Genomic DNA, 12,317 nt, shown 5'->3' on the forward strand with positions numbered 1-12,317 from the left:
TAGAAGAAGCAGGATGCCCCAAACGAGAATGCCAAAGAGATAAAGAAGTTTTCGGTGTTGGAGAAGCAGATAAGGCGATGTATTGTTGGAGGTAACAGGCCACTCGTATAGCTCATCTTTAGTTTGGCCTTGGAGTAATCGGACCCCCGAACTGAGATCCTTCACCTGAAAGTGGGCAGGAAAGAATTCAACCGAAACACTGTTAGTGTTGCACAAGCGGTAGACTGAGATAAGGTTCTTATGCAAGTTCGGAACACATAGAATATCTTTTAAGGCAAAGGTACGAGTGGGAGAGTTAAGGGAAGTAAAACCAGTATGCGAAATGGAGAGGCCGGAACCGTCCGCGATGGTGACCTCCTCGCCTCCAGTATAGGGCTGATGAAGCGCAAGGTTGCTGAGATCAGTAGTCAAGTGGTGAGTTGTGCCACTATCGAGAATCCAATTATTCGGATTGTATGATGCTGCAGTCGCCATATTTGCTCTCGGTTGCCATGAAGTCGGACACTGCGAGTACTGGCGTGAGTTTCCATTGCTGGGGACGTTGGAGTTCTGGAGCTGAGGACATATGCGGGCACTATGACCATGAACGCTACAGATTTGGCATCGGCCTTGATAACCTTTTCCTTGATAGCCTCGCGCCTGTTGATCATTGCGAGGTGTGAAGCTCTGCTGCTGCTGCCATGTTTGGTGATGCTTGCTGGTGTTGCGATTCTGTCCCTGATATTGGTTGTGATCACCATTGTTGTTGGAGGAGCCACGATAGTTGACTACGTTCGCGGTGATGGGTAGAGTCGCTGGAGTTGTCGTCTTGGCAAGAACCTTGACCTCATGATTCAGTAGCTTCTCGTGCACTTCCGTAACATAGGGTGGTGTGTCTCTGCCCTCTATTTGATCAACCACTTGTTTGTATTCTTCAGGGAGACCCTCAAGGATGTATTCAAGTTGATCTTCAAGATCCAGTCCTTTCCCAAGGAGAGCTAACTGATCAAACTGTGTTGTGAAGCATTGAATGTAAGCATCTACCGTCATTGTCCCCTTTGTCCAGTTCTTGATCTGCTGACGAATCTGCTTCACATGTGCACGGCTTGGCTTTGCATATGTCAAGGAAAGAGTTTCCCAGATCTGCGCTGATGTTGATGTTGTTGATAGAATAGGTTGGATCGTGACGGTTATCGCTCCTAGCAAAGCACTGTAGATCAACTTGTCCTGTCTCTTCCACATGATGTAGTCAAGATTAGCATGAACGTCACCATTAACTGTGTTCGTTGGAGTCAGCATAACCGTAGATCCATCGAGATGGCCTGCGAGATCGTACCCATCGAGTAGAGCATGGACTTGACGGCTCCACATTAAGAAGTTGGAGGCTGTGAGTTTTGTGACGTTTGTCATGTTGATGTTGAGAAGGTTTTGACCATTGGAAACTAGAATGGTTTCGTTGGTGGAAGCCGGTGATGTAGACATCACGCAAAAAAAAAAATAAAAAAAAATAGAAATGAAAGAGATGATTGTTTTTGAATAAGGGTTTGGCGGCCAAAGAAATTACAGGTTTTAGGTATCGAAGAGCTCTGATACCATATAGAGGTTGGCTGAATGGTTTGTATTAGATCACGACATTACAATATATAGAGATTACATAAGGTATTAGGTTACCAGTATTTACTAATCTACCCTTTCTATATACATATACTCCCTGTTCGAAACTACGCTAGGCGTGAGTTGGGCGGCCGGTTGACGCCTAGCGAGTTGACAAAAAATCGGGGATTAATCGGGGTGTACGTAGAAATTAGTTTTTTTGGTAATTTTATTTAATTTAAAATTTAAAAATAACTATTTAATGTAAATACATATTTTAACAATTTATATTAAAATTTAACTCTTACAAAATCCATTATTGAATATATAATACAACTGTAAGTATTTAATGTAAAATATATGATAAACTGCTCATTTGTGTATATACACTATCATTGAAAACTATATAGATATTTTCATTGTAACAAAATTTCATTGTTAAAATAAATGTATATCATCCGGTTACAAAATTCAAACACAAACTATATTAATTTTTCAGAATAATACCCAAATATGTTGTATCAACAAAACCACACATCTTAGATTTATTAAGATATATTTATTGTATTGGTAAAAGCTGGACCAACAGTATATTATTAATTTATTAGGACACGTTCAGTGAAAATATAAATAAAAGAAAAACACAAAAAGTTAGAAAAACTAAAGTCCCACATCGGTTAATGCAAGCAAACGTAGTTCTAAAAAGTTCTATAAATTAACTCCCATTTCTTACATTATTTTTCAAATTGGGCTTTTTAACAGAGCCCAAATACTTGCCAGTAAGTTTTAAAACTACGCTTATAATTCGGTAAAAAATCGGTTCCGTACCGTTTAATAACATTATGCGGGCGATTAATTGGTGTCCGAGTAAGTAACCCGATTTGGGTTTACTCGCCGCGGGACCCTTACGCCGAGCGCCTAGGCGGCCGATTTTATGGCTAGGCGCCCGCGTTTTTGAATAGAGCATATACTCTACAAAAAGAAATTGATGTTTAAGTTCAAAGCAGTAAGAGTCGGTGTCATTATCAATGCGCATATGATCTACAGTGGTATCATAGTTCCTTCCCACGGAACCGACCAGTTCGGTTGCTGGATGCTCAATTATTTTTTATAATTTTTATAAACAAGTTATAATACTACTATCTTACTCTTTTCTCCAAAAAAGAACTACAATCTTACGAATATAATGATGTAAAAAAATTATAAATATTCCCGCCTTAAAGGCCGTAGCTTAGGATCTAGGCAGGTGGGTCTACCGACTCAAAGACCACACAAACTCACATTTGTCTATTTCTCCTCACATTTACTTTTTCATTATTTTATTTTTATTCATCTTGTAAATTCCCTATAAATACAACCCTATAACGCCATATTATACACAAACCAAAGAAACTGAGGGGAGAAAACAAAGAATAACTTTTAATTTTGTAAAAGAAAAAGAAATACAAATCACACTTCTCTCCTCTCTTCTCACCGATTCGATAGCTTCTCCATGGCCACCTCCGTCGATAACCGCCATTACCCCCGCCTCAACCCCGCCATAAACGGCGTCGTTCGCTCCTTCAAACCTCCTCCCATTCCTTCTCCCCGTCACCAAAACAAGACCGTATCCTTTCTAACCGAAAAGGTCATCGTCAAAGAAACCAAAAACGACGCCGTGGATGACAGTTACGACTCCAGCGACGACGAGGACGAGAGCCACAACCGTAACGTCTCGTACTACAAGGAGATGATACGCAAATCCCACAGCGACGTAGAACCGTCGATCCTGGACTCGCGAGACGAATCCACGGCTGACAACTGGATCCACCGTAACTCCTCTATGGTGCGTCTCACGGGAAAACACCCCTTCAACGCCGAGCCTCCTCTCCCTCGCCTCATGCACCACGGCTTCATCACTCCCGTCCCTCTCCACTACGTCCGCAACCACGGCACCGTCCCAAAAGCCGACTGGTCGGAATGGACCGTCGAGATCACCGGACTCGTCAAGCGTCCGGCGAAGTTCACCATGGAGCAACTTATCTCCGAGTTCCCAAGCCGCGAGTTTCCGGTGACTCTCGTATGCGCCGGTAACCGCCGGAAAGAGCAGAACATGGTGAAGCAGACGATAGGATTCAACTGGGGCTCCGCCGGAGTGTCCACCTCTCTCTGGAAAGGTGTTCCTCTCAGTGAGATCCTCGGTCGATGCGGGATATACAGTAGGAGAGGCGGCGGGCTCAACGTCTGCTTTGAAGGAGCGGAGGATCTTCCCGGAGGAGGCGGGTCTAAGTACGGAACGAGTATCAAGAAAGAGATGGCGATGGATCCTGCGAGAGATATCATATTAGCGTACATGCAGAACGGCGAGCTTCTGACGCCGGATCACGGGTTTCCGGTTCGGATCATCGTACCCGGTTTCATCGGCGGTCGGATGGTTAAATGGTTGAAAAGAATTATCGTCACGCCTCAAGAATCCGACAGTTACTATCATTACAAGGACAATAGAGTTCTGCCTTCTCTTGTCGATGCTGAACTGGCAAATGCAGAAGGTAAACTAATTAACCTTTTTAACCTTCCTTTCAATTTTTTTTACCGAGACCTAGAGATGATAGTAACATTAATAACACTAATCACAAAATCCAAAATAAATATAAAATAATGTATTTTTATGTTTTATGCTATTTTAGGTATTTCTCTAAATTACTTTACTTTTAACCTTCCCTTCACTTATTTTTTTACCGTAACAATATTTATTACCTTCTAGGATGCAGCATGGTGGTACAAGCCGGAATACATAATCAACGAGCTTAATATAAACTCGGTAATAACAACACCTGGTCACCAAGAGATTTTGCCTATTAATGCGTTTACCACTCAGAAGCCGTACACGTTAAAAGGCTATGCTTACTCTGGAGGAGGGAAGAAGGTAACGAGGGTGGAGGTGACTCTAGATGGAGGAGACACATGGAGTGTGTGTGACCTTGACCACCAAGAGAAACCAAACAAGTATGGCAAGTTCTGGTGCTGGTGTTTCTGGTCACTTGACGTGGAGGTTCTTGATCTCCTTAGTGCTAAAGACGTTGCGGTTCGAGCCTGGGACGAGTCTTTCAACACCCAGCCTGATAAACTCATCTGGAACCTCATGGTAACTTTTCTTTCTTTTTATCTTTTATTTTTTTGATGATTTGATTAATTAGAGTTATTAGTTTAATCCGGCCACTTTTAGTATAAACAATTCGATTTTGTATTTGTCTTCGTCCTACAAAGCTGGAACTACAGTTCTATTATTGATGATATTTTCTGAACGTGTTACCTACCAACATGGAACCAAGAAAAATTCTTTAATTGTGTTGTACAGTTCATTTTAGTGGTTAAGTATTATTATAAATCCCTTCATGCGGGCAATTATATTTGAGAAATTTTTTGAAAATATATAAGATTTTGAAAAGTCTTTAATTAAAGTCCATGGTCTCCAGCTAATTAATCACGAGCAAGACACTGTTTTATACTTTTATGATGTTTGACTAAAGCACTAATGACGTTGACTTGTATTTAAACAGGGCATGATGAATAATTGCTGGTTCAGGATCAAAACCAATGTGTGCAAGCCTCACAAAGGAGAGATAGGGATTGTTTTCGAACACCCGACCCGACCCGGAAACCAGTCGGGTGGGTGGATGGCAAAGGAACGTCAGCTTGAGATATCCTCAGAGTCAAACCCTATTTTGAAGAAGTCTGTTTCATCACCTTTCATGAACACATCCGCAAAGATGTACTCAATGTCCGAAGTTAGAAAACACAACTCAGTTGAATCTGCATGGATCATTGTCCACGGTCACATTTATGACTGTACACGTTTCTTGAAAGACCACCCTGGAGGCTCAGACTCGATCCTCATCAACGCGGGAACTGATTGCACAGAAGAGTTTGAAGCTATTCATTCAGACAAAGCCAAGAAGCTTCTTGAAGATTACCGTATCGGTGAACTCATCACGACCGGCTACGACTCTTCTCCTAATGTTTCAGTCCACGGTGGCTCGACCGCAGTTTCTTTGTTAGCACCTATCAAAGAGTTAGCTCCTTCAAAGAACATAGCTTTAGTCAACCCACGTGAGAAAGTCCCGGTCACACTCATAGAGAAGACTTCTATCTCTCATGACGTACGTAGGTTCCGGTTCGCATTACCATCAGAAGATCAGCAGCTTGGTCTACCGGTAGGGAAGCACATCTTTCTCTGCGCCAACATCAACGACAAACTTTGTCTTAGAGCCTATACTCCGACCAGCACGGTCGACGCCGTTGGGCATATCGACTTGGTCGTCAAAGTTTACTTCAAAGACGTTCATCCAAGATTCCCTAACGGAGGACTCATGTCACAGCACTTAGACTCGTTGCCCATCGGGTCGGTTTTGAACATCAAAGGTCCATTAGGACACATCGAGTACCTAGGCAAAGGCAATTTCATGGTCAACGGTAAACCTAAGTTTGCCAAGAAACTAGCCATGCTTGCCGGAGGAACAGGCATTACTCCTATCTACCAAGTCATTCAATCAATATTGAGTGATCCAGAGGATGAAACCGAGATGTTTGTGGTTTACGCAAATCGAACCGAGGATGATATTCTTGTGAGAGAAGAGCTAGAAGGATGGGCTAATAAGCATAAGGACAGGCTTAAGGTTTGGTACGTTGTTGAAATAGCAAAAGAAGGTTGGAACTATAGCACCGGGTTTATCACTGAGGCTGTACTTAGAGAACATGTCCCTGAAGGTTTAGAAGGCGAATCACTAGCCCTAGCGTGTGGACCACCGCCTATGATTCAGTTTGCATTGCAGCCTAATCTTGAGAAGATGGGTTACAACGTGAAGGAAGATCTCCTGATCTTCTAATATTTGCATTGGAAATTCAAAATTCAATAAGAAGTATCACTATCGTAAATAAATGGTTCTTTTGAGTGTTTTTTTTAGAGTTTTTTCTATTCCAAATATAATGTAAAAATTGTGTTTATATGTTTTTATATTCCATAATATATCATCTCTTATTACTACTGCCTATTAGTTGTCTGCAGGGTTGTTATAGTTCACATCAAGTGCTATTTATTTAATCACGCTTGATAATCTTTTGTCGTGCAACGCTTAGTGCCAAATGAGTTACCACTTGCGGTCGTGTTTCTTTCAGTTGTCAGTGAACAGAACAAGAAAGAAAAAACATACAAAACACGTTTAGTTCAAACTAGTTACACATTTGTTATTTATCGGCTAAGGGAGACGAATGGTGCGACAATGTTTGATTCGATACAAAAAGATAGAACGATCTAAAATAGAGTTTCGATTCGTCCCCACAAGATTACGTGGTTTGTACGCAATTTACATTGATAATCTACACGAGCTAATAATGGAAGTATTCAAATATTTCCAGAATAGTTAATTATGAAGAGAATACATGATGAATGATAACTAAAAGATCATGAATTTCAACTCAGTTATTATCGTAAAAATATCATTGTACTTGCAATATTTTCTTGGTATCCGAAATGTAAGATGTTATAGGTTAATACACAATTTTAAATATATCATTAAAAATAAAGTAAAAATTATTCAATTATTATAAAATAGACTATGAATATTATTGGTTCCACAATTTCTAATAAAGTTAATTACCAAGAATTATGGAAACATCATACCTATTGAAACGTCATAGAATATATATCACGGTCTCTAATCACTTCAACAATGTATTATGCATCTTAAAAGTTTTAACGGAGAACAAAAAAGCAATACGTTGCGTTTGAGTTTGATTTTGATTTTCTTTACTTATTATTGTTACATTATATTGTTAACACATCCATCTCTCGCTACTTTGAATGGTGCTATCGAAAAAGAAATCTTTAGAAAAAATGTATTTTGATTTTTTAAGTATTAATTTTTTTTCAGATAAAAAAATATATCAACCAATCGCGGATCGCCATATGTCGTGGGGATCCGCAAATAATGCAAAAATTCACTAAAAAGAATTTTTATTTAAAAATTTTAAAAATTAAATTCTTAATTTTTGGTGAAATCTACTGATTATTTAATTATTATTTTTCTAAAGATTCTCATCGGTGATGTTCCAGGGCTGACAAGAAAAGAAGAAGTTAAATTCTAAAGTTATTTTACGTTAAAAGTCTTCCCATTTATTCTATAGAGACTTCGTCAAAGGCATAGGGCCATGCATGTGGCACGTAGTTACCTTTTAGACCATTAAAAACTACTCCGAAATAAAGAAAAATAAAATTAAATGGAAAGAAAGGAAAAAACAAAGAAGGTAGGCAAAAGAAAACGTATAGCCGCGACCCCGTAACAAAGGGACGTCCCGACCACTGCGGAGATGGCGAGACGTTATTTCGTGCTCACAAGGGTCAAGTGCGAACGCTCTCTCTATTGATAATATATAAAATCCCCGGCCCATCTTGTGGTTTGTCTTTATTCGTGTTATAATCGAAGTTGTACTTAGTTCTAAATTATATATATATGTCATGTTTCTACTTGCCTCGGTCCCTTGTGATAATGACGTCTGAAATTTGAAGAGCTATTTGTTCGTCCTCCAACTAACTATTTCCTTAAACATTGATCAGCGCTTTTTTTTGTCGAAATTAAACAAATGATCAGTGCAAAAAATTTAAAGTGGGCAGTCCTGCATAAATATGCTTTGCACCTAAAGAAAATAATTAATATTGTTTCAATACTTTTTCTTTTCCGTTATCAAATGGTTGTTGTAAGAAATATTTTTTTTATCACAAGCTGGATCGACAAGGCCGATCCAGAACCAACTCTACAATGGTTAAAAAACGCGATTATTGTAGTTGAATTCTAATGGAAAACCCACAAAAATAGACATTTAAAAAAAAACTAAAGACATTTCTTCTTTTTTTTTTTTATAAACAGGAGGTTCAACGGCGATCCGTAATCCGCAAGTGGTTTCCGATTGCCCGAAGACCCGTAATCCGCACTTGGTTTCTGATTGCCAACCGTCTGGCCCGGAACCAGCCGGCACTAATACCCATTATCCAAGGACCCGACATCAACGCCGCGATAACTTTAAACTTGGGAGGACGTAAAGCATTCTGTGGCCACAGGGGGTATTCGAACTCGGGTCCGTATTGGTGATAGTAACTACTTCGAGACCACTAGCCACATTTCTTCTTGTATCAAATAATTTCGAAGATGAGCAACTACCATTTAATAAAATCAGACTCATTATAACAGAGCTATGTATATAATCCTTTAAATCTACAACTTTTTCATTGTGTAATCTTTTTCCTCCAATAAAGAAAAATCCAACTAAATTTGGAACAAAAATGTAATCTTTCACGAGTCTCATTCATGAGTCATGACCACCGTTTTTTGTTGATATCGTCATCTTATCCGTCATCATTTTCCTCGTTACCAAGAGAAAATAATATCGACGTTATAACATTACATTAAAGTCATCACTTGTCTTTTTTTTTGTCACATTAAAGTCATCACTTGTCTTGTATATTTTTTTTGTCATCCACGGAGATGTTGTTTGATTTGAAGTGAGGCCACAATCTTTTTCCATGGGTTGCTGCTAGTTTCGCACAAGTGTCCATTCTCTAACATCTACGTCTTGTTGAGGCCACCTCCTTCTATGAGCTATGTACCAGACCCATAACGTCAATAATCCACATTTTCCATGAAATAAATAATCAAATTATAAACCAAATTTTATTTCTTAAATAATATAAGATTATTTCTTATCATACCCATGAAACCACCAAATAAATAAAAATTAAACTGTTAGCTACTCGTTAAGGCTTTTGTCTTTCCCCTTTTTCAGGAACATTTGTGATAAAAATAACATCTATGGATCCGGTTGAGCTCAATGATTTTGAGTCTAAATTTTGTCTTTTTATGATATCATTAAGTACATATTTCCATTACATTATTACCATTAAAATAAGAAAATTAAGTTCATCAAAAACGTCCCTTAGAGCATGATTAATCCGGGGTTTTTAGAGTGGATTTCTTAGCGGAAGTTAAAAAACTGTTTCTTAACTTTTAACTAAAAAAGCTACGAACCGGTTCTTAAAATCCTTATTTAAGAACCGGTTCTTAGTTTTTTTAGTTAAAAATTAAGAAATACTTCTGCCAAGAACTTCACTCTAAAAACTCCGGGTTAACCATGGTCTTATGGCTATTAAGAGTCAGACGAAAGGATGACCAGGGTCATTAAGGCGTCTTATATCCCAATTAGTCCACTAATTACCAATTAGTCCACTAATTACCAATTAGTCCGATTAATTTGTTTATTACAATCACTTACAATATTGTACTAACGCTATTATTGTACTGATTAAGTAGCTCTCAGCCAACAGGCAACTGATGGAATATTGGGATTATTTAAAGATTTATGGGATTCCAAGAGCATTGGGAGTGGCTCCAACTACATTGGGATATATATTAAGTTATTAGAGCATCTCTATTAGTGAACCCCTTTTTGGGGTTGTTAGAAATTTTTTAATATATTTTTGGTGGAACCATGAATAGTGATGAATCTGTATATATTTTGTTTTTCCATTGATGAACCTAAAGATGGAGTTCATAGGAATAAAATAAAATATTTTTTAAAAAATTTTTTATTCAATACAATTAAAATTCATGAACATACAAAGTTTTATATTTTTTTTTTGGAGCAAATAACATATTCAGAGTTAAACCATACAAAGATTTTTTTTTTTTGAGCAAATAACATATTCAGAGTTAAAACATACAAACATACAATTAGAATAATTTTTTTTAGAACAAATTAAAACATATAAAGATTTTTTTTTCTTTTCAGAACAAATAAACATGGAAAGATTTTTTTTAATTTTTTTTAACATATAACATACAAAGATTTTTTTTTTGAACAAATAACATACAAAGATTATTCATCATGATTACCATGTTTTTCTCATACATTTTCAACTAAATCAGCTTTCAAACGATCATGTATCTGTGGATCCCGAATTTGATTCCGAATCCCAGACATATTAGGGATATTCACACTTTCTCTCCTTTTCACCTTCGAACTTCTGCTTGACTCTCCTGCTTCGAAGTCAGATGTATCATACTGAGTGTATCCGTCGCGTTCGTTCTCTACTACCATATTGTGCAGTATGACACAAGTTCTCATAATCCTTCCTATCTTTTCCTTATCCCATAGTTTCGCTGGGTTTTTAACTATTGCAAACCTCGATTGCAATACTCCAAAAGCACGTTCGACATCTTTTCTGACGGATTCTTGACGTTCAGCAAATAGCTCTGCTTTAGGACCTTGAGGAAGTGGGATGGATTGGATAAATGTTGACCATTTCGGATAAATTTCGTCGGTAAGGTAGTACGCCATACGATAATTGTGGCCGTTGACCTTGAATTTAACTTTAGGAGCTCGACCTTGTAAAATGTCATCAAAAACTGGTGACCGATCAAGAACATTAATATCGTTGAGGGTACCTAGAGCTCCGAAAAATGTGATTCATATCCAAAGATCATGTGACGCCACAACCTCTAAGACAATTGTCGGCTTTCTTGAACCACATGTGTACTGCCCTCTCCAAGCCGTTGGGCAGTTTTTCCACTCCCAATGCATACAGTCGATGCTGCCTATCATTCCTGGAAACCCGCGTACCTCTCCAACATCGAGTAATCGTTGAAGATCTTCCAGTGTAGGTCTTCTTAGATATTCATCTCCAAACAATTGTATTATCCCATTAGTGAAATTTTCCAAACATAAAAGTGCAGTACTTTCACCAAGTCGGAGATATTCGTCATACGTATCTCCCGATTGACCATATGCCAGAATATGTATAGCTGCTGTACAATTTTGAAGTGCAGATAGCCCTAACCTTCCGTGAGCATTTTTTCTTTGCTCAAAGTATGGAACTTCATTACTTAGGCAATCGACAATGCGAAGGAACAATGGCTTGTTCATTCGAAAATGCCGCCTAAACATTGGCAGTGGATATGTAGGATGTTCTCCGAAATAGTCGTTCTATAGTAGATTGTGTCATTGTTCCCGATCTCTTTCGATATATGCTCGTCTCTTCGGTTTGTTGGCTTGACCATCAATTATTGAGTTGAAGGTATGATCAAATTGTTGGTCGAACATTTCTTCTAAAGCTTCGTTTAACATTTCATCTACAGCATCAGACGATGAGGAAGACATTTTTTTTAGAAGAGAAATAAATGTTGTTCACGAAAAAAAAATTATATATATAGAGACATAATTTGGAAATTTGGTTAAGTGTTTTGGAAATTTGGTTAAGTGTAAAAGGTAAAGTGTTTGGAAATTTGGTTACGTGTTTTGGAAAGAAAGGTAGAGATAGAACAAGTTTGTAGACTCAAGAGAGACAATTTGAAGAGGTAGAGAGACAATTTTTAAGAGAAGAAGTTGAGTTTGTTGCACATTTGAGCAATAAAAGAAAGACATAGTTTATATAGAGCATCCCATTACATAGCCGTGAATGAAAAAAAAATAAAGTGTAGAAACAAACAAAATTCTACACATTACCCTGAAACAAAGATACAAAAACATAAGTTCAAAACAATACAAGAGGACAGAACAACCAGTGACCAAGTACACAAGTAGACAGAAACATAAAGATAGTAGCTAGGTAGAACCCGTGACCTGCAGAACCAACCAGTAGACAAGTACAACCCGTGACCTGCAAAACAAAACAAATCAAAGCATTTCATGTTAGTAAGAAAGTGTAGAAACAAACACAA

At 38.1% G+C, this 12,317-nt stretch overlaps 1 protein-coding gene across 1 annotated transcript; it reads left to right on the plus strand.

The window, feature by feature from the left end:
* Nucleotides 1-2,978: 2,978 nt before the first annotated feature.
* Nucleotides 2,979-6,591, plus strand: LOC106368948 (nitrate reductase [NADH], clone PBNBR1412; the record flags this gene model as incomplete). The annotated part of the gene is given in 3 exon segments (NM_001316119.1): nt 2,979-4,100; nt 4,323-4,696; nt 5,112-6,591. Coding segments are annotated over 3 exon segments (2,736 nt in total). The 3' UTR covers nt 6,438-6,591.
* Nucleotides 6,592-12,317: the final 5,726 nt, after the last annotated feature.

This window comes from Brassica napus, chromosome C6, assembly GCF_020379485.1.
Source record: "Brassica napus cultivar Da-Ae chromosome C6, Da-Ae, whole genome shotgun sequence".
In the NCBI taxonomy this organism is placed as follows: Eukaryota; Viridiplantae; Streptophyta; class Magnoliopsida; order Brassicales; family Brassicaceae; genus Brassica; species Brassica napus.